General features: G+C 37.1%; 1 protein-coding gene across 1 annotated transcript in view; it reads left to right on the top strand.

Annotated features, from left to right (window-relative positions):
• ARFGEF1 (ADP ribosylation factor guanine nucleotide exchange factor 1) overlaps positions 1-23,397 on the top strand; it is a 100,926-nt gene that overhangs the window by 60,771 nt on the left and 16,758 nt on the right. Inside the window, exons 11-27 of the mRNA XM_054058097.1 lie at positions 2,022-2,121; positions 2,235-2,374; positions 2,474-2,582; positions 3,575-3,776; positions 4,833-4,944; positions 6,202-6,407; positions 6,508-6,592; positions 7,401-7,572; positions 8,762-8,913; positions 12,215-12,343; positions 15,455-15,613; positions 15,984-16,134; positions 19,802-19,892; positions 20,995-21,035; positions 21,135-21,304; positions 21,973-22,124; positions 22,284-22,456. Of these exons, the coding sequence (XP_053914072.1) occupies positions 2,022-2,121; positions 2,235-2,374; positions 2,474-2,582; positions 3,575-3,776; positions 4,833-4,944; positions 6,202-6,407; positions 6,508-6,592; positions 7,401-7,572; positions 8,762-8,913; positions 12,215-12,343; positions 15,455-15,613; positions 15,984-16,134; positions 19,802-19,892; positions 20,995-21,035; positions 21,135-21,304; positions 21,973-22,124; positions 22,284-22,456 (2,344 nt within the window). The remainder of the gene's footprint in view (positions 1-2,021; positions 2,122-2,234; positions 2,375-2,473; positions 2,583-3,574; positions 3,777-4,832; positions 4,945-6,201; positions 6,408-6,507; positions 6,593-7,400; positions 7,573-8,761; positions 8,914-12,214; positions 12,344-15,454; positions 15,614-15,983; positions 16,135-19,801; positions 19,893-20,994; positions 21,036-21,134; positions 21,305-21,972; positions 22,125-22,283; positions 22,457-23,397) is intronic.

Raw genomic sequence — 23,397 nt, forward strand, 5'->3', positions numbered from 1 at the left:
CCTTCCTTGGTCCTTTGACTTCAATATTCAGCTAACACTGCCCTCTGACAGTTAAAAGTAGTTTGAGTCGTACCTTAATTGTATTGTAACTATATTTCTACCTGGGTCAATGAATATATTTGCAGGATTTTGGATGTCATTTAATGATACTTGCCATTACCACCATTTCATAGCTGTGAATAAGTTATTGTAGAGCTCTTATTTTCAGTTGACAAACAAAATAATTAGCTGATATGCAAGGAATAAAGTCTTAAGCCTGTAAAATGGATTGCAATATGTAACATAGCAATAGCTGGCATTTTTAAATATCTGAAATGTAAATAATAGGCATAGTTTTGAGAAGCTAGTCATTACAAGCTGTGCTTGTCCGAATTTGATAGCAGAAGCAAGAATTCAGCCCTGTCTCGCAGGCATAGAGGTCTAAAGTGTCTTCACCGTATACAGATCTTCCAGCTAATTTCTAGCTTAGAGTAGGGTTTAATTTTTGTACTTTAAACTTTTTTCTCTGCTCCATCAATGACGACTTCTGAAATTCTCTAGGAGAAAAAAATTTTTTCCTGATTCCAGTGTATAACATTACTGTTTTTCAGTAAAAACAATCAGAAAACAGCAAATATGTAACTAATGATTGCTCCTAGCATGACTTTTAATAAAACTTCGTCTTCCTGTGTTTGGAATACATGAAGTTGTGGCTGAAATCAGTCTAGTACTCTTAAGCATATTTAAGGGCTTGAAAGCCTTTGATCCATTTTGTGTTGAACTCCTTATATTTCATAGGGATGCTGTGGTAATTGGGATTGTGCTCTGTGCTTCTTTGTCCCTGAAGCAGCCACTAAAATGGAACTACTGGTAGCGCGTTTTGCTCGAGGAAATAACTTACTATTAAAGTTGCTTAAAAATAAGGGTTGCTGTTTTTCCCCAGACATGTGCCTTAAGTCAAAATTAGCCTTGTGCCTTTTTTCTACCTGGCTAATAGCATAAAAGTCTGTAAAAATTCTGTGGTATAAGGGAATATCTAATACTAAAAACAAGGGTACTTATGTGTCTGGGTATTTGTGTGCTGCTGTTGGAGAAGAGGAACTTGATGGCTCGAGGCATTTGGCAGCGTTGTAGAAAATAGATGCTTTGGATTCAGTAGCCCCAACTGGCTGCGAACAGGTGAGGTTTCAGAAGCACAGAACGGTGATGTGATGCTGTGTAGGATGGTGATGTAATGCCATGTAGCAGTTAACATTTTCAGTTCATCCACTGTTACAGCAGTTGCTGCTGCTTAGGGAGGAAGTAAGAAAAAAGACTGTCCTAGTTGCTAAGCCTGCTCAGCTGAAATAGTCAGCCTGTAATACTAATAGATCTGGTGAGGAGCTAATTGAGAGTGGATAAGATAGTCTTTCTTCCAGACAAAAGCATCAGCACTAAAATGATTTCAGGGTAAGCTAATATCAGTTTTAGGGAAAAGTAACTTTCCTTTTATGGACCTGCTGCATTTTTTATGGTCTGCCTGATCAGTGCGCTTCTTCTCATAATCTAATAGCATAGAGTGATTCTTTCCTGTCAAGATGTTTCCCTTCTAATGAAGGTCCGATACTTTAAATTGGCTTAAATGGCTGTTTGTTATGTTTGTGTGCAATATCATCATCTTGTAGAGAAAATCTTTTGTAGTGAGGTAATACCTCTCCTTTCAGAATCCCAAATGAACCCTAACAGCAGCTTGTACTTCTTGTCAGGCTACATTGTCCTTTCACATATCTTGTCATTTTCAGTTTTTCTGGGTTTGAGTGATCAGAATATATACCAAATTTTTCAGCTGGACAAAACTCCAGAATTACATAAGTAGTAATTCTAATTTCCAATTTGAATGTACGAAGCATAAGTTGTATTTACTCTCTTCCTCCTTTTCTCGCTTATCTCCTGTAACTTTAAAGCGCTGCTTTCAGACTTATGTCAGAATATCAGCCATCAAAGCTAGTAACTGTGTGTATGATATATTTTTTTTTTCTCCGTCTTCTTGGAATATTTGTTAGGTTTTCTTCAAAGAAATTTTCCTATATATCTTGGAAACTTCTACTAGCTCATTTGATCATAAATGGATGGTGATACAAACGCTGACAAGGATATGCGCAGGTATTAAGGACCATTTGGTTCTAGTTTTTACCTTTTTATGCTAAAGAGCAACACTGTACTTGCCTTTCACTGAATGATCTGATTTTTGTTTGACCATGTCACTTTATTTATAGATGCTCAGAGCGTAGTGGACATCTACGTGAACTATGATTGTGATTTAAATGCAGCAAATATATTTGAAAGGCTGGTTAATGACCTGTCAAAGATAGCTCAAGGAAGGGGTAGCCAAGAACTTGGCATGTCCAATGTTCAGGTAAAAATTCCATCAAACTTTATGAAACTCTGTTTCTTGGCACAATAGGTTAAGACTGAACTCCATTCCTCTAATGTATTCTTTTGAAATCTTTCCTAGGAATTAAGTTTGAGAAAAAAAGGATTGGAATGCTTAGTATCAATCTTGAAGTGCATGGTGGAGTGGAGTAAGGATCAATATGTAAATCCCAATTCTCAAACAACACTCGGTAAGACACAACATGGCTTTATTAGAGGTGCTGTAGGAGTTTAGGGCATGTTTTCAGTATTTTGTTACGGTTGGTATCCAGATTGGTAAAACTTCTTGCATTTAAGAAAAAGAGAGAGAATAAATTTATTTTTTCTTTGATAGAAATATTGGTAAGTTTGAATTGGTGTCATTTGAACAAGTAGTCTAAATTGTCTTTTCTTAATTGTATGAATCCTAGAAATATAGGATAACTAAATCCTGTTAATTTTAATGTTTCTAATTTTAAAATGATCACAAGACTTACTTTGAAAGTTGCCTAATTTCATCTAACTGCATATTGACTAAATTACTACTGAAGCAGGCTGGATGGACAGCATTTTTTTATTTATCAATGTATAGCTATAGAGCTTTCAGTGTGGTAATCAGTGAAGTAACTAAGTCATTACTTGTTTTAATCTTGTTTCCATCTGACCTGAGGTGAAAAGTAATAAGGTTATGCCAGAATTTTCAGATCAAGTGGGTAGGTGAAGTGATAACCTGCATGTGTAGAGGTGATTAGTGCGGCTGTCTCTGAGAACCGAGAGGACCAGCTCCTTGGCATATCTGATCATAAACACTTCCAGACACTCTGCTTCAAAAACTTAGACTAATCTGATTTGCTTCAGGTCAGAAGTAACATTGAGCTTGAAAATAGGAGGAAAAATCTGTAACTGGGTTTTGAAGGTGTCATATATTTTTTTCTAAGTGCCTACAAACTGTAGTTGAAATTTAAGGCTTAACTTTCAGGTACATCATGGACTGAAAGAATCCTCCTTGATAGATTTTAGTGACTTTTTTGTTATTTTTCCAAACAAAACAAAAGCAGAATATTTGTCTAAAAATAAATAGATCATTGAAGGTAACCCTAGTAACTTTTAGAAGCCTTCAGAGAGGATTGGAAGAAAAAATTCTGATTTTGATTTCTTTTCGCTGTATGTATTCTGTACGTATGTAACCTTTTCCAATTTACAGGCCAAGAAAAACCTGCAGAACAGGACAGCAACGAAACCAAACACCCTGAGACAATTAATAGATATGGAAGCTTAAATTCTTTGGATTCTACTGCTTCATCAGGAATTGGCAGTTATAGCACACAGATGTCTGGCACTGACAACCCAGAGCAGTTTGAGGTCCTAAAGCAACAAAAGGAAATAATAGAACAAGGAATTGACTTGTGAGTGCCCTTTTGTCACCCATGGGAGGGTGGATTCTTTCAGAGCTATGAAGATTCCTGGGTTTTTCTTCCTTCTCCTCATAGATACTCATCTTGTGTTAGGAAAAATACTCTGGATGTAACAGCACTTCCTCTGGTGAAAGAGTGCTGAATGGTGTCCGCTTTGGAGCCTGTCAACAGTGTTTTGTGTTAACCTAATTCCTCACAGCTAGAAGATGAGTACTCTGAATGTTTGTTCTTTTTTTTCTCCAGACCTGCTTGTCTAAAAATAAGATTTTTATATTTGGATGAAAAGAACATTGAACTCGTGATCAGTTGAAGACGACCCATTTTAATGTACACATTACTGATGAAAGTGCCTATATGCTTAAGCTGATGCTGCTTCTGATTAATTAACTTGTCATAATTAGAACTGGAGGGTAGTATAATTTCTCAGGGCAGTCTGGCGTGGATCTTCTGTGTGCTTTCAGCCTTGTCACTTCACCTCGTCAGTGAGATTGCTTTATGCAAAAATAAAAGTTTTCTGTGGTACAGTTCTCAGACCCCCAACAAATATGCCTTAGTCCTTGAGTTTCAGCTTTTCGGTTACCTGGTTCCTTGTCTTGTACATTTCCATTCTTACAGCCAACTCATGGATTTCTTTATTGTTTCATACAGACTAAAACAAAAAGTAACAGAGCATAATTGTTCCTTTCCAAGCCAAGACACTGCTATTTCCATATTTTTTTCTTCATGAGTGCCAGAGTAAATTACAGTGTTTAGCTCTCTACTGGGAGCTGCTTGGATGCCATGCTGGCAGTTGTGTGGCAAAGAGGAAGAGGAGGCTGTTTACGGGGAGGTGGAGAACCTGTAAAATCATCCAATGACAAAGGGATCAATTATAGAAGGGAATAGCTCATTTCTATCTAATGCATAGTTTGATGAAGGAAAAGTATTTAATACGGAGATTTTTCAATACCTCATCCAAAATTATTGAAACTTTTTATTTAAGCTGGCAAGGCTTTGTGCATGGATAAAAAGGTTAACTCTCATTCCATCCTAATCTTGATTGTACAGATTCAATAAGAAACCAAAGAGGGGGATTCAGTACCTGCAAGAGCAAGGAATGCTTGGCACTACCCCTGAAGATATTGCTCAGTTCTTGCATCAGGAGGAAAGATTAGATTCAGTAAGAAAACTGTTTTCCTGGTGATTGGTTTTGCTCATGCTGATGTTTTTATACTAATTGCAGATCATATTATAGTGTTTTGAAGCGTGTGGTGTTATTGTACAATGAAGAAAAGGAAATTTCTCTCTTCTAAAATTTGCAGGCTCAAGGAATTTGAATTGGCGTATGCATTAAGGCTGTAACCTGTACCATATGCATCCTGCAGTTCAGTGAAGTGTGAAGGAAAAGACTGACCTACATGAGCTGACTCAAAACTTATACTTAGTTGCTAGTATAGCTAGAAGCAGTGTAGTGAGCTGTGTGTACTTTAGTTCAATAAGGGTCTCTCAGGAGTAACTGCCCTTCAGAAATGGCTAAAAAGTAAGATGATGCCACAGCATGAAAAGCATTTTTTGCTACCTCCCAAAAGGAGGTTTTTTTAATCTAGATTAGTTCTTTGATTTTATTTGCAGGTAGCAGCTCTGGCTGGTCTTGGAAAGATGCTGTGGTCTCTGGCTGAGGAGAGTGGATGTATCTCTTGTTGGTGTTGGCATAAAAAACATAGCTTTTTGAAAGACCACTCTGCACCATTGTGCTTAGTAGCCACCCACATTGCCTTTAAGGAAAGGCTTGCATATGCCCATGCTTGCAGCTGTGCCTGAAGTTGCAAAGTTCGGTATTAGAACTCACAATCAGCCATCGAAACAAATTTTAGCTTCAGTCTACATATACAGGCATCTTTATCTGAATACACAGTATTTTTCACTGTAATGTGTTTTTTCACTGTACTGTGTTGTATTGACAGTGATCAACATGGATGTATTTGAGTACCAGCTATTTATATTAAAGCATCACTTGCATGTATTTGAGATCTGTACTCTAGTGGGAATAACGCTGAGTTTAGTAAGCTTTTCATTCCTGTAGTAAGTTTCCCAAATACAAAAATTGTTACAGCAGAGAACAATCAACCATTGGTACTACTAACTTTGTCTTGTGTACATGTGGAGTTCATCTACTAGAAAAAATAGATACATGAGTAGAACCAGAGAAGGAGGAAGGGAGGAAGGGAGGAAGATAGAAGCATGGAAAAGCATTATGATGGAATATATGGCCAAAATACTTTGCTTTAGAGAGTAGAGGGGAAGCAGGCATATGTTGTAGTTAACTGCATAAAGGCCTTTCTTTTTGTGAGACATATGGACAGTGCGACTCTATTGTTCTTACTTTTTTTTTTTTCAGTGTAAGTGCACTAGTTTGTCTTTTCTGTTCTTATTTTAGACTCAGGTTGGCGAGTTCCTGGGAGACAATGATAAATTTAACAAAGAAGTCATGTATGCCTACGTGGACCAACACGACTTTTCAGGAAAGGATTTTGTTTCAGCTCTGCGCATGTTTCTAGAGGGATTTCGTCTTCCAGGAGAGGCTCAAAAAATTGATCGCCTAATGGAGAAATTTGCTGCTAGATATTTAGAATGTAACCAAGGGTAAGCCATACTTTGTCTTCAGAATTTTGGAAAGCTGAATAAGAAGTTAAAAATCCTAGTATGTTAAACTTGCTGTTTTTTTTCTCCTTTCCCCCATCAGGCAAACTCTTTTTGCTAGTGCAGATACTGCATATGTTTTAGCTTACTCAATTATCATGTTGACAACAGATCTCCACAGTCCCCAGGTATGTAGCTGGAAATTATGTGTAATCCATAGACATCTAAATTTCAGGCTTTGTGACAATGTAGTAGTAAAATTGGTGTTAAACTGAACATCAAGATATGCGTTTAAGAAATATGGTAGCTGAAGTTTGTGCATCTTCTAAGTAACAGTACCGTGTTGGGTACTCATGGGTGTTGGTATCTCATGGGTGTTGAGATTTTTAAGTTGTTTTAGTTAGATCTTTCAGTAAAATATAATTTCCCTGCTCTTCATTGAATACAAATTGTATGTATTTGATTTCATATCACATAATTCACAGTAGTGAACTAACCTACAGTAAAAGCCAGAATTTGTGTAATTACTTGCCCATTGATTTTTAACACAAATCTGCTCCTGAAAAATAATGCAGCTTTATTTTGATAACTACAACTCACTTCTGTAGTGAATGGTATTCAGAGTTAAGGTGATAAGCCATCATAATTTATATAAGCAAAATCTGGAAATGTTATTGAACTCTTATGAGATTATGTTTAAAATAGATATTTTACTCTGTGTGAGAAGATAAAATACATTTTTAATGTAATGTATATCTAACTGATCTGCAGATCCTAATGAAAGTTTGAGTGTTGTAATGTCCATGTGGCTTTGAGTTATTCTGTGGCTTTGACAGTGTGGTCTTACATATGCTGGATACTTAAAAATGTCTTTTGAATCAGCAGGTTTGTCCTTGATGGTAACTTTTCATCTGTTTGGCTGCTTTATTGGCAGCATTGTGACTGCCATGAACTGGACTCACTTGTTGATATTAATAGCTTCTCTCTGGGTTTCAGGTTAAGAATAAAATGACAAAAGAGCAGTATATTAAAATGAATAGAGGTATCAATGACAGTAAAGATCTCCCTGAAGAATATTTGTCTGCTATCTATAATGAAATAGCTGGAAAGAAGATTTCAATGAAAGAAACGAAAGAATTAACAATACCCACAAAATCTAGTAAACAAAGTAAGTAGTTGCAAAGTTAACTTTCTTCAAGGTGTTGGCTGTTCATTTTCATGAAGGTATCTCCTTCTTAAAATCAGAGATGAATGAAGCAAGCACCACTTAACTCAAAATGAGCCCTAACTTCTAATTTTTTATCCTCTTCCTTTTAACATAAAGGCATATGCTGCCTTCAAATCTGTGTGAAATACAATTGCTTACTTTCACTTCCCTTTGCATCTGAATTCCTGGCATTCATTGCATTGACCATAGAGAAGACAGATTTCGCTGTTGAACAGCAGATAGGGAAATGCACTTGAGGGCTTTATGAAGTAACAGTGTTAGTAGGAATAGTGCAGAACAAACACAGCGGTTGTGCTTTTTATTCCTAAGGTAACTATTGTGTTTTCCTGCAGTAATAACCAGTCTGTCATCTTCAAAAATTTTGCGTTATTTGTTTTGTAGAGACCTAATTTATGCACTTTTAAAATTAATTATCTTTTCTCTCTCAAATACCAGAAAAACTTTTATGTTTTGCACAGTATGAAGATTCAGATATTATTCATTCTAGCTTTCCTACAGAGAATATTGAGAGACTTGACTTTTTTCCAACATAGTCAAATTTGTATACATCTAAGTCCTAGGTTAGCCTTAAGAACAGATTGCTTACAGGAAATTCACATCTGGAGAAAGGAATCCCTCTTATTTTCAATTTGTTCAATTAACATAATGTTTTCCTTGTAATTTTGAAGAAGCTGATTTTTACATTCTGCATGGGTTTCACGTTCTTGATGAGATGGAGATTCCATTACTGAAATGAAAAGGTGATTAAGGTAGTTCTTCCTCAGAAAAAGGATGTCCACTTATTTTTATTGTTATTTCCTGTGCTGATGAATTGCTATGAAACTTCTGCTCACTTTGAGTTTGACTTAGTGGATGTGATGTTTATGCTGTCAGGTGATGTCATAGAGAAGAAATGTTTGTTGTGCAAATCTTAAAATTCTGTAAAGATTTAAAATTAGGTTACATTTAATACATAAATTTGCCTTAAGTTTTGTCTGTATTGTAAAAGAAGTACCTTGCTGGTGTGATAATTTCAGAAAGTAAAGATAATACAAAAAAAAATGCCTCTGAGTATGGTACTTAATATTATCGTATTTCCAAAGACATCACTGCTAAGGATGCACAACTGAGGAAAAAAATGTGTTTACAGGTGTTGCTAGTGAAAAGCAGAGAAGACTTCTATATAATTTGGAAATGGAACAAATGGCTAAAACAGCTAAAGCTCTTATGGAGGCAGTGAGCCATGTTCAGGCACCTTTTACCAGTGCAACACACCTGGAGCATGTGAGACCCATGTTTAAGGTGAGATATGCGTTAAGGTATTTACCTAGGATATCACGTAGTTTCTTAATACAAAATATTGACTGGCAGGGTTTGTTGAAAATACTAAAGATCTGTCTGCTATGTTTTAGTAATTTTGTAAGTTATTTAATTTGCTACAGGAAAGAAGAGATTTTGAGCACTGCAGTTTCATTTACCCTGGGATTCAAGAACTTTCTGTGCTGATTGCCGCAGCATCTGGATATAGTGGAGGAGTTATGAGGAGTGTGTTGAGGGGACAAAAATGTAGAAAGTAATTAAAAACTTGAAATGGTAGGATTTTTCTTTCAAATATAGGGAACAGCAGATTTATGTAAGTGAGAAATGGCTAATCCCACTTCATTGTTTGATTAATATTTCAGACTAGGACTTCCATCTATTTTGGGGGAGGTAGCTGGATCTGAATTAAACTATTTTTCTGAACACTTGTCTTTGCTATTGTGTAGGTGCAAAGCTATCTGCATCCCAAATGCCTTTTCCATACCAGTGATTTGGATTCATAGATAACAGAGTATGCTCAGTAGTGTATTGTGCCTCAGTATGTTATTAAATGTGGTCTTTGGCATAACTTAACTCATTACGGTTACCTGCCACTGAAATAACTTGTGTCCTTACCATGCACTGTCATTTGTTGCCCTTGTGCGACTAATGGTCCTCAGATGACCCCTTTGTGAACTGCTCTAGGGAGGCAAAGTCTCAGACTACTGTCATTACAATAAGCAAATGGTTCCCTGGAGTGATGGGGCTGTGAGGTCAAGTTGAGCTGCAGGCCTAGGCTCAAGAGTCATAAAGTCATCACATCATTTAGTTTGGAAACAACCCTTCAGGTCACTGAGTCCAACTGCAAACCTAACACTGCCAAGTCTACCACTAAACGGTATCCTTCAGCACTACATCTACACATCTAAATATCTCCAGGGATGGTGACTCCATTTCCCAGGGGAGCCGGTTCCAATGTTTGACAACCCTTTTCAGTGAAGAAATTTTTCCTAATATCCAATCTAAACCTCTCCTGATGCAACTTGAGGCCACTTCCTCTTGTCCTGTCACTTGTTACTTGGGAGAAGAGACCAGCCCACTTCTGGCTGCGACCTCCTTTTAGGTACTTGTGGAGAGCAGTAGTAAGGTCTGCCCTCAGCCTCCTCTTCTCCAGACTAAACAGCTCCAGTTCCCTCAGCTGCTCCTCATAAGACTTGTGCTCTAGGCCGTTCATCAGCCTTGTTGCCCTTCTCTGGACATGCTCCAAGGCTCAATGTCTTTCTTGTAGTGAGGGGCCCAGAACTGAACGCAATATTTGAGGTGTGATCTCACCAGTGCTGAGTATAGGGGGATGATCGCTTGCCTGGTCTTGCTGGACACACAATTTCTAATACAAGCTAGGATGTTCTTGGCTTTTTTGGCCACCTGGGCACACTGACTATCTAGCAGTAAGACTGCTGTCCGTGAGACAAACCTCTAATTTCATTATTGCCATATTAATAAAAGTACTCTGTTTGTACAAATCAATGCTAAATGAAGCTCTTGCTTAAGACCTACTGTCAGGATGTCACTTAGCAGAGGTGCATAAGTTTTGTGTTGGCTTCTTTAAGACTGAAGTGAAATAACTTGCATGCAGACATCTGTGAAATTCATAGATGGTTTTCCCTTAAGGTACCAGCCCTATTAGTCCACATCATTCCTAGCCTTGAGTATCTGAAAAGTACATTTGCAAAATCCATTTTCAAAGGAGCAAAGTATGAAACATCAGGGTAAATTAACACCCTAAAAGTCTTCTGTGAAGGTGCTAAGAGTTGGGAGTCTTTTTACTTGAGGGTGTTCATAGACTAATTAAAGTACATTGAACAGAGAGCTGTTGTCTCAAAAAAGTGAGAACTTAGGAAGTTTAATATTTAATTTCATATTTTTTATTTAGTTTTTTTATTTCTGGGCATCTCTTTCACCCATTGATACCATTATCACGGAAATTCATTTCATGCACCCGCTAATCAGAACTGATTGTCTGGTTTAGAGGATTGATTTTCACCTTTAATGACAAAACAGTCTATTATAAATAACAGTATAAATCTAGTTATAAAGCATACTGGACAGATCTCTAGAGAGTTCTTAAGGAAGTATTTCAGGTTTTCTGTTTTTACGATTAGTTTTGATTTCAAAAGGAATAATGAACTAGGAGGGCAAAGGGGGAGAAAAATACACTTCTGAAGCATAGAATCATAAAATAGTTTGGGTTGGGAGGGACCTTTAAAGGTCATGCAAAGGGAATTAAGTCCTAGATCTCGGAATTCGTCTGATTCTTTAATATTGTCCCAGAGTTATGGTTTGGCGTGTGCAAGTGTTGTGCTGAGGATAGTGCTTTTGGAATTGCTGGCTTAAATGAAACTAAAGCTCTGTGGTACATCATTTTATTATGAAATCAAGCATGAAATCTGTTCTTCCCTGCTGTGCCTATTAACTCTTATTTCATCTGGGGTGACTTTAGGTAAAATTGTTTCAAAAATCGTTCTGGATACCCTGAGGTTTCCTCTCCATAACCATGTGTAATTACAGCACAATCCTCTGCATCTTCCAGGGGTTTTTTTTGGCCTGTGGGAGAGGGAGCCTTGGCCACAAGGACAGAACCATGTGGACTCTGCTGCAATAACTTTTAGTTTAGTGTATTACACTCTCAGACCCACCTAAGGCAAAAGGAATGGGAAATATCAAGTGGCTTAGATACAAAGAGGTGAAGGGCCCAGGGAAACAAAATTAAAGCATCGCAATCAAAAAAAACAGTTGTGTCCTATCTCTTATGGTTGCATTACTGTATTTTGATGGAATTAATAAAGTTTGTTGCCCTGTTGTACCCTACCTTTCTCCCTCCCTCCCCGCCCCAGTTGTTATCAAGACAAATTTCTCTTATTTAAGTAGAGACTTTTAATCATAAAGGAACCTATTATATACTGTGATTCTCTCTTTATTTCTCCCTGTACAAAGATAAAAGTTATCCCGGGAATACCGAAACTATCTAACTGACATAGCTTTGGAGTTGTTTTTTTTTCTAGCTATCTAAAGGCGATTATGTATGTTGGTTGCTGAGAGAGTAGGGGTGTGCTTCAATCTGCAGAACTTCTGTTCTGTATCTCATATCTATTCTATTCCATTTACTTTTTGGCAAAACACAACTTCTAGGTTAATGATGTGAATTAAGGACAGAATTTACACTTTCATCAGGATTTTTAAACTGTAACATTCCCTTCTAGTACTTAGAGTTCCTAATGTAACTCTTATTTTCCATACCTTCCAGTTGGCATGGACACCTTTTCTAGCTGCGTTCAGTGTGGGTCTACAGGACTGTGATGACACAGAAGTTGCCTCTCTTTGTTTGGAGGGTATACGATGTGCAATCAGGATTGCTTGCATTTTCAACATTCAGGTAAAAAAAAAATTAGGACTGAGACCAGCCAAATGTTAATGGGGCTCTAGGAGTCCTTGTTGCTGAAGCTGTGCTCTGCAATACCTGGAGGTTGCCTGCTTCTGCAATTACTGCTTCATCTGGAAGTGACCTTTGTTTTTCCTGGTGTTTTGTGGTAACTACTGCCATGCCTATGTGCTGAATTTTTGTTTCCCCATAAGCTCACTACTTTTTTGTCAAAGTACTTTCTTTTTAGCTTTCTTACAAAGCCATTTAGCTTTGTTGTGATGCTTTGTAAAATAAGTCTTTCTATTCTGTTTCATAAGTAAAATAGTATCTCTGTGAATCCTGTTTGAAATAGTGTTCTCAACTTCAGGGAGATTTTACTAATTTGAGACTTCTATAATTGGATAGCATTTTAACAGTTGTGGCACTGGAAATGTCAATCCTGATGTAATGCCTGAATGTATCTTGCATTTAGCACAGTGCCAAGAATTCCAGGCTCTCTGGCTCCAAAGGGTAATTCTGATTAAACTTAGGTGCTTTTTTTAGCCTTTTTTTTCCCCTTCCTATTTCAAAATAATCAGTAATGAATGTGCTATTATGTTATTGTAGACTGTTAGTTAATAAATGTAGTGCTGGTCTGCTGTTAAATCCATTGTAGGGATAGTTGAAGAGAGGCAAAGCAAAACTCATATATTTGATGTTGCATTGTTTCATGTGTACACTGAAAACATTTAAAAAAACACCACTTACTCTAAAAAACCAACAGCCTTGTAAAACTAAGTAAAAGCTGTTAAGCTATGATGTGATAGTGAATGCTTTGCTTCCATCTCCACTTGCACCTGTGTTTAGCAAATTGGATAACTTATCGCTAACGTAGAAAGGCATACTGGGACCTCTGATTTGTATCAAAAAGGCAGTTTGAGATTGTGTAAGGTTTCCATCCTTTGTCTTTCCACTTCATTTTCCCTCCCATCTCCCCAACTGAACAGACTTAAAAATTTGATTAATGCAGCCTTCCCTGGGGCCTCCAGCTGTTCCGCACAATCCACATTACTGTTATTTTTGTTTCTAAGCTACAGAAGTGGAACTGGTACAAATACCAGTTTCAGCAGCTCCAGAGGTTAGCTCCCACTCCTGCAGTGGTTTGCTTCGGGTGGGAAGGGCAAGGGCTTGTTTGCTTGGAGATCTTCATGCTTCAAGGACGTACCAGAATCAGTCATATCCTTCCATTGGCTTGGGACAAACTTGATTGAACTGAAATTGTTTCAAAAATAACACTTCTCATTTGCTGAAATTTAAAATCTTGGGTTTGTATTTTCAATATAAGTGATACTTATATATAAGTGATATAAGTGATTCCCATAAGTGACTTCTTATGGGAATTCTGTTTTGTTGATCTCATTAAAAGCAATACTGGTTTGTGGATTTCAGTACGTTACAAGATGATTTTATTGCACAAGGTCCTGATTAGATGGCAGTGTTGTCTGACTTCAGATGCTAGATAGCTCTGGTGGTTTGAAGGAGACTGGCAAACCCATTCCTGAGCTGACCTTGGGATCTTTTCTGTTGGAATCAGGTTTTCCTTTTGTGCATAACTGGTATGGGCAGCTATTTTATTTTTTGAATGAAAATACCTCCTGAGAGATGATGGAAGAAGCTAGAGGCTTTACATTTTAAGAAAATTCCTAAAGCACACAGTATAGTTTAAGCTATGCATGTTCACCTCTAAAACCTCAATTAAAGATTCTGGTTTTAATTATTTATACTTTTAATCTTAGACTGTCACACAGTCTGGCTTTTTTCTTTAAGCATCTGGGGCAAGATGCACATCAAAAGGATGGACTTAATTTCCTTATATCATCAGTTTTTCTATTCTGATTGTTGGACACATTGTTTAGTTTTTTGTCTTCTACTTTGTCTTAGAAAAAGGGCATAGGGGGAATACCTCAATGGAACAGAGAGGGAAGATACGACTGGGAAGCTTTTCCTTTTACAGAAAATACACACTTTATAGACTCTAAAGCTTTTTTGCTTAGTACTCTTTCCAGGAATCTTCGATTTTTCTATGCTTATGCATCATTTGCTGTGCTTTTGCCAATGTACCCTGTAGCAGTAGGTGGTTTTGAACATGGCAGCCATGCCGTGTGACTCTTGAGAATCCATCCCTTCTATCATTGGCTACGGTTGGGGTGTTCATATTTTCTCTATGAAACAGACATCCTTCCTGGGTTTTTTAGCTAAAATATTTTATATTTGGTTTTATTATATGCTCAATGAATTTTTAATTTCAAAATAGTCTTAAATGTGCAAACAGTTAAGCATATATCATAGTCAGCAGTTGTTTCCCTGATGTACAACCATTTCACTTCATGGCCTTCGGATCATACACAACAAGAGAGTAAAACGCACTAGTGAGCTCAGCTGTAATCCCCTTTATACCATTCTAATCAGTTCATATGAGATCTGAGGAGTTTCCTTTGCTGTTTATAGATTCCATATACATAAAAATCAGGTAACTACATGTGGAACACTCTTTTTTGTGATACTGATTTCATCTGCCTGGATGATAGGTCACTTGCTGTTTACCCACCCATGACAGTCTCACCCTGCAAGGTTCTGAGGTGCTCTAAGTGATGCAGGTTAAATCAAATATGCTTTGAATAGAGGACCTGGCAAAACATTCCTTTTACATATCTTATATAGATTCTGTTGCCAAAAAAAAATAAAAATCCTGCAACTTTAGTCTCCTAAGGCAGCATTTTCATAGTACAAGAATATTAAAAGTTTAGCTAAGAAGCCACAATTCTTCTGAAACAGCATCCAGTTTCCCCCAAAAGACCCCTCAAAATGTAAGTCAACCAAACAAGAAACCAAACAACCAGCTATATGTTCTATGCTGTCAGACTTTACCTTTCATGTTCCTAAATAGAGGGAGCCTGATTTTATCGCACAGCTTTCTACAGAAGAACATGAGATATTTTCACTATGTAGAATACTTTGTAAATTCTAGGAAGAATAGCGTAAGCTATGTAGTTGTTGAAATCACACAGATTGTACTAAGAACAAGAAACAGAAAATACTTACAAGGCAATTTTATTTGTTTGGGTTTTTTTCTCCCATTTATAGCTTGAAAGAGATGCCTATGTCCAAGCGTTAGCAAGATTTACATTACTCACAGTGAGTTCTGGTATTACTGAAATGAAGCAGAAGAATATTGACACAATTAAAACTCTCATCACGGTGGCTCATACGGATGGAAACTATTTAGGAAATTCCTGGCATGAGGTACAAGAGCTATTTGTACTTAAACTGCATGAAAGCACGTGTACTGATTTTGAACACAGTAGAGTTCTTGTTTGTGCATAAGTACCGTGTTTTTTTTAAAGAAGTGCCAAGTATATACTTTTGTACATACACCATGTAGAATTGTATATTGTGTAGCCAATTAAAGTAGCAAAACGTGTCCAAATGTGAAATAAAATTGCCGGAGACTAATCCAATAGTAGTTAAATTAATGTTCATTTTAGGCAGAAGGACAGAAATGCTTGTCCTTCAATACTTAGATCTGCCCAAAGATTAATTGATTGAGTGATTGATTTATTGCTATTTCAAACTGCTTTTTGTTGATAAAGCACTTCTTTATTCTCTGGAATAGATTCTGAAATGCATCAGTCAACTTGAACTGGCACAGTTAATAGGAACTGGAGTAAAACCCCGCTACATCTCAGGGACAGTCCGTGGCAGGGAAGGTTCTTTCACTGGAACAAAAGATCAGGCACCTGATGAATTTGTGGGGCTGGGACTGGGTAAGTAATGCAGATATGAAGTATTTTGTTTAGCTGGCTTTGTTCAGATGGATTTATCCCTTGTTTTGACAAAGTTTGTTCTTTGTTTTTGATACTGTTGACTGTTAAGATTTGGAGACAAGAACACGAAGTAAAATTTGTAAAATTGGCTTTGGCTTTGAAAAGGACCTGTTGCTACTTCTGGATGGGTTTTATTTTTTTATTACTAGGTTGGGAGAGCGGGAAATATAAGAAAATGATACATTATTCATTTCTAATAAAATATAGCTGGCAAAGTAAGACTGTATTGCTGATGGTATGACCAGACTTAATAATACTGCAATGTTAGCGTGCAAAGTATTTTACCAAACAGACAAGTTAGCATGTGTAGGTTAAGCATCCTCTTATGAAACTTCATGAGAAATATGCAGTATTCAAACCAAGTGGGAGATGAGATTAGCTTAAATTCTGAAATTGTATTTCCCCCTCTTGTGGTTACTTTAGTACTGAATAAGTGCCTTTTTTAGGTTGGCCTGAAAACCAAAATCTACTCTGTAAATGAGCTGTTGTTTCCTGTCCTCCTAGAAAAGTATACCAGTCTTACCTTAAATTGTCTTTAAAAAATTGAGTGATTTATTTACTTACATTGGAAAACTGTTAAAGACCTAGGGTTGTAGGGTATTGGGAAATTATACAAAGCATCAAGGAGCTTATATAGTTCCACTTGACTGTTACAAAGTTTCAGTTTTAGTTTGTTGCTCAGTATCTCTTGTGTTTTCAACAACTTCCCACAACTGAGCAAAAGCTTTGTGTTCCCTCAATTTTTTCATGTAACTTTTTGGTTTTTGAGAAGCAATGATTATTTTACTAGTTTCCCTGATCTTAGCCCTCAGTTAGTCCCGATCATCTAGCTTTGTGTTCTCCTCAGACAGATTTTGTATTCTGCAGTCAGTCCGTTTCTTTCCATTGTGTTCTCCTTTAGCTCTCCTGCCTCTGTGTACTCCCCTCACCTTGCCAAGAGCTACCGAAGGGAAACCTTATGCCCGGAAATTAAGATGTGTGCCAACATCTCATATACTGAGTTCTTCCTGCCCTTTTAATATGCATCTTCCAGTTTAGTGTTCCCTGATGACCTATCCAGCTTTGCTGTTTCCAAATGTCGGCAGTTTCTCTATGCTGAAGTGACTGGTCTTTAAAAATTTTAAGTCCTGAGAGCTCAAGAATGTAAACTGTAGTGAGGTGTCATAAATCAATTTGCTAGTTGTTGGTGTAGATCCAGCTCACCAGCTGGATAAAGACTTTTTTTCTGCTCTGTCAACTGTGTTTCAAAGGTAAAGAGTCTGTGCCCACATGCATGAAATGCTTCACTCTGAATTGAACTTCTGGAATGCTTTTTACAGTGTACATAGGGAAACTTAACCTTTTTCTTTTCCTCCTCTCTCCTTCGTTTTCCCCCCCTTCTCTCCATTTTCTCCCTCTTCTGTCCTTCATTTTTTCCCCCTTCTCTGCTTTGTTCCCCCCCTCCCTTTCTTTCTTTTTCCCCCCTCTCTCCTTCCTTTTCTCCTTCCTTTTCCATAATGTCACTAGAGTCATACGGAAAGATGCCCAACTCAAAAGAATTCAGATTTTGTGCGCTTAGGGGTTGGTAGAACGTAGTCATTTGCTACACTGTGTTAGTTTTTTCACTCTTCTCCACAAATCCTGTGTTGCAGATACTTTAATTTTCTTTCTGTGATCACTCTGAAGTATCCTTTGGAACTATGACTTTCAAACCTAAATTCCTGAGAAGACCCCATAGTGCATATGTCCATATATAGAAACACATTTACAGGAAACGGGTTAATTGGACTAAGTGAAGTTGCAGCCTGGTGATACAGAAGCTTCGTCTTTCAAACCTGTTTGCAAAATCAGACAAGCGTAAGCTGCAGCATTCTAGCTTCTTTCTGAGGTTAGAAGTTGTGCTTTTTAAAAAACAAAACCAGACCAAGCCTCCAAAAACCCCATTGCTCATTTACTGCCTGAACAAAGGTTCAGCTGTGCACTCTTCCAGCATCTGCATTTGAATGTCTTCATCACTCTTTTGCATTATTTTCCTGCTGTGGCCCTTTTTTTGTTTTACTTGAAAGTTAAAGGCATCACAAGCATGTGGGTTGTAAATGTAAATGAATAAGCATCAGTTCCTTTGCTTCTTTGGTAGGGTTGTTTTCTTACTTGGAGCTGTTACTATGAAGTTCAGCTTTCTTCTACTCTAGTTTCTCTTCACAAAGTTGGAAGACAAAGCCTCCTGCTGTGAGTAGATCGTAGCTAAAGTGTACTTCTTGCATAACCAGAAGTCCTTGCTGGACAATGGGAATCTGAGGAATCAGGTTTTTGTAAAGCAGATTTTTATAGGTGACTCTGTTTCACTGTAAAAGATCTCATAACTATTGGAATATGATGTTTAAGTTTTCCAACATGGATTATAAATCCTGTGGTAATAGGGAATTGTCCTGTAAACTGGCAGAATTTATGTAATTTACCTGACTTCTAGGAAACAGCCCTTCAAATTCACTTCACACAGCTGCTTCTCTGATGTTTCTTATCCAACGTGTCACCAAGATTCAAACCAATTGATAGTGGCAGCTTGTGTGCTTACAAGAGAAGCCTTGATCAAACCCAACAGTATTATAAGTTGCTGAAACGCTGGTAGAAGGTTATGTATATGTGCATGTATGTGCAGAAAGGTTACTCTATAAATGCCCTAGAAAAATATTCCATGTGGGTCAGTTTATCTAGATTTGACAGCCAGTCATCTCCAGTCGCCTCCAAGTGTGGAGCACAGCAAGGCTCAGAGACAATCTGAAACATGAGAACTTTTCATCTCTGCAGAGCTCTGAGAACAGAACTGCTTTTCTTTCAGTCTGCTGTTCTCCTTTATCTTGCCAGTAGGCTGCCTAAGGAATTAAAAAGACCCTAAATACAGGGTAGGTGGAGTTACCCGGAATGATTGAAAGATTCCTGCTCTTTTTTTTTTTTTTGAAGGTGGTGGAGAGGGGCTTAGAGACTGCCAGAAATTTCAGATATTTGCTTGCTGTGAAGTTAGCTTTTTCTTAACATGAGCTTTCCCAGGTGCGAGTTGCAGTTTAATAAAACCAAAATAAGCATTGCTATTTTTATTTACAAATTTTTATCTCTCTTAGGTGATAATTTTGTTGTACTTGAGATACAGCTTTAAGATGGAGTTGTGATGGGAGCTCTTCCCTCTGAATGATTGGAAAGAAAACTTATCAGGATGGATTTACTTGCAACTAATAGAGTGTAAAAAGTTCTCTGTGTGATACCCTCTATCATATGTTGTATCCTCTACTATATATATTTTCAGTAGCAGGATTACTGAAGTCCATTGGAGGATGAAAAGGTGGTTCTTGTGCTTTTGAATTTTTTTCTATTCCTGCAGTTTTTTCTGATGTGGACAGTTTTCTGGGACTAACATAGTTTATACATGGATAGACAATTTAGAGAATTGGGACTTAGACCAGCATGCAACTTTTCACTGAGATGCCCAGCTTGTGCAAGGAAAATCAATAATGTACTTCTTTTTCATGAATTAAAAATTTATTTATTTGAAGTGGCACAACTTCTCTTCCTCTTTCTTCCCAGCCATTTCTATGTTGTCTCTTACCCATTTTTCAAATTTTATTCTCTGTAGTTGGTGGAAACGTGGATTGGAAGCAGATAGCAAGTATTCAGGAATCCATTGGTGAAACTAGCTCCCAAAGTGTTGTCGTTGCTGTAGACAGGTATTGTACTGAATTTGTTATTGCCACCTCAGGCTTGTTAAGCAATATTTGACTACCCTGTACTAATAATAGGACAGTATTAGTTCACTGCTATTTGGAAAAGCTACCTAAGTATTACCATATTAAAGTGCTTTTGTTCTGTGGGTTTTTTCATTTTTATGGAGAAGTATTTTTGCAAGAAGGAACAGAAGAAAAAATAGACAAGAAGCCTTTTTACTGATATAAAAGTTGCAGAATGAAAACTGCTGTACTGTAGTAACTTATAGAAAATCTTACTTTTTATTAGTGCAGGGAGCGTTCTTGACATAACCTTTTTCTTTTAAGTGTAATTACTGACTCTCTGCTTTCCTCTAAATTAGGTGGATGTTGCCTGAAGTTGCCAAAATTATTATTGCAATCTTCCTTTCTATGAATCATGTTTATCATAACGGAATTAATACAGAAATATTCTCTGTTTATGTTGCAAAGTACTGATCGTACTGGAATGTTAATGGATCTTGCTTTCTCAGCAAATAAACGAAAAAACATGATTTTCATAATAGTTATCAAAATTGACAGTAACAAAGTTGTGTCATTCTGAAGGCTTACAGGCATTTCTGTGATTGAGTACAGGCAGCAAGATCGATGTCGGTTTGGTGAAAGCTGCCTTGCATAAAATTACATAAAGCAAAGTAGGGGCTTAATGTCAAACATAATAGCTCTTTAGGTTTGTGGTATTTCTCCCCGCTTCAGAATGGGAAGTATTTCAAGTATCTATTCCTCATGGCAAATAGGAATTTTGCACCCTGGTGAAGTTTGACATCTGTATTTGGAATAGTGCTGAATAGTTTATAAACTACCGACATGATTCGTCAGTCACTGTCGGTGAGCAGATAGTATTAGAAACAATGCTCACCTCCCAGCCTCTACAGATCCTTATCGGATTTTTAAATATTAGAAATAATTGAAATAGTTAAGATTTTATTGTCAAAGCTCAGTATTTTTCTACAATTACCATTGTTTTTTAATAATGTAGAATTAGTCACTTGGTGTCTATATATTTTTAACTGTCTTGAAGATATGTTTAATAAATAGTAACAATGCCTTGAACTGTACTTTACAGAATATTTACGGGATCTACAAGGTTGGATGGAAATGCTATTGGTAGGTTTTATCTTTTCCCCACCCCCTCTGTAAATTACAAAGCAGCTTTGTCTTAAACCTTGGAAAAATACTACATTAAAATCTGTGGTCACTTAACAGTGGATTTTGTTCGGTGGCTTTGTGCTGTATCTATGGATGAACTGCTGTCTGCTACCCACCCTCGAATGTTTAGTCTGCAGAAGATAGTAGAGATTTCTTACTACAACATGGGCCGGATAAGGCTACAGTGGTCTAGAATCTGGGAAGTTATTGGAGATCATTTTAATAAGGTACCCCTGTTAATGATTATACTGCACACTCCTTGACCAATAGAAATACATTTTATTTAGAGATTTGTTGGAAAATCATGTGCTCATGTGAATTTTACTGGATTTTCTGTCATTCTGTATAAGTTGCTTAAAACACAACAAAACTTGTGAAGCTGGAAAGGCCTTTGAGAAGGCAGAGGTACACAATATAATAAATGTAAGAGCAGGATTGATTGATTGACTGATTGATTGACTCATTGATTGATTGATTGATTTATCTATCGTGACCAGGCTGTAGAACTGGCTGCCTTTAGTTATATATTTTATTTTTGGGGGATCTGTTATGAAGCTTGACATAAGAGGTTGTTTTCTGTTCAAGTCTATTTTGATTGTTTATCAGATGAATGTTTGACATGCATTTTTAATACAACTTGTTGAAGTTTTTCAAGACAGCTTGGTTATTCTTATAAAATGTTAAATGTTAGGATATAAAATTCAGAAAGTAGCAGGAATTGGTTAGAGAGTGTAGTACTGCATCACCAATGTGGTTTTTGGAATTGGCTACTCTTTAATTTTGTTATATTTCCAGTACTGCTTAGTTTTCCATTACCAAATGCAAAGGCAGCTTGGGCTGATACCATAAAAATCCTGACGCAAGCTTACCAAGCATTTCTGTTCTGTGTTACCAGGTTGGCTGCAATCCCAATGAAGATGTAGCTATTTTTGCAGTAGACTCATTAAGACAATTATCAATGAAGTTCTTAGAAAAAGGAGAACTTGCTAACTTCCGATTTCAGAAGGACTTCCTAAGACCATTTGAACATATCATGAAGAGGAACAGGTAATGACAAAATTAACTGAATCTTCTGGGATCATGAGCAGCAACTTTTGCAATCAATGTTTCAAATTGCTTTTGTAAAATCAGTTGCTGCAGAACTATACTATTTTTGTTGATTACGTAATTTAGTTTAATCAATTGTTGCTTATTATCTTAATGTAGGTCTCCTACTATTCGAGACATGGTTGTACGGTGTATTGCACAGATGGTAAATTCCCAGGCTGCTAACATTCGCTCTGGCTGGAAAAACATTTTTTCCGTGTTTCATCTGGCAGCCTCAGATCAGGATGAAAGTATAGTGGAACTTGCATTCCAGACTACAGGACACATTGTCAGTGAGTATTAACTATATTCAGGCATCATGAAAGTGTATGTGACCCCAGAGACTGAACCTTTGTTTATCTATTGGCCCTACAGCCAGCATAGCAAAGGGTACTTTCATGCTATAGAACCAGTGTTTTACACTTTTCAGCCAATCCTCTGGGAAAATATACAAATAACTCAATGAGATTATAGTTATCTGTCTTCCTTTATGCCTTTAAAAAAACACCCGAGCTATCTATTTGTAGCATTCTGTAGTAAAACAAGTCAAGCCTTAGATAATTTTACTTAATGTGTATGTTTCATTTAAGTGAAGAATTTTATTTTTTCACCCCCAGAAAAAAAAAGTGTAGCCATTTTACTGATTTGTTGTTTGCCTGTCTTTTTCCTTGCTTCCGAATTGTGCTTGTCCGTGTCCCCCTTTAGGAGAAAGTGCTGAGCTAGGTGGCACTCTGATTTCTGGGTTTTTTTTTCCCATTCTAATGTGGATCCCAGGCTTTAAGTGCCATAAGGGATCTCTTTATTCTGTCTCAACCTCTGCAAGTTCCTAAAACTTTTTCAGCATTGATTGAGAATGTTTTTTTCAACAGTGACAATTTAAAATCAAGGCAACAGGACTGTATTGCTGAAAGAAGTCCTTTTGTAGATGTAACTTCATGCTTTACATAGCCCTCTTAAGTTCCAGTCGCACAGGCTAGTATTAAGCAGTAAGCCTATTGCTCTGTTCTTGCTTAACTGTAATATTTCCCTCCTTTAGACTAGATTCTGCCTTGATTTACTTCAGACACTTATTTACTGTGAAAATAGAATGCCCTCTAGCTGATTTATTTTTTCAGTTGAGCATTTATTTTTTTGTTTTTATTACTACTTGAGCATTTGACAGCACCATCAATGAACCAGTCTCTCATGACTTCAGTTAGAATCAGTACCTGTTAGAATTAATAGATTTTAAAGC

This window comes from Cuculus canorus, chromosome 2 (assembly GCF_017976375.1).
Source record: "Cuculus canorus isolate bCucCan1 chromosome 2, bCucCan1.pri, whole genome shotgun sequence".
NCBI classification, from domain to species: domain Eukaryota; kingdom Metazoa; phylum Chordata; class Aves; order Cuculiformes; family Cuculidae; genus Cuculus; species Cuculus canorus.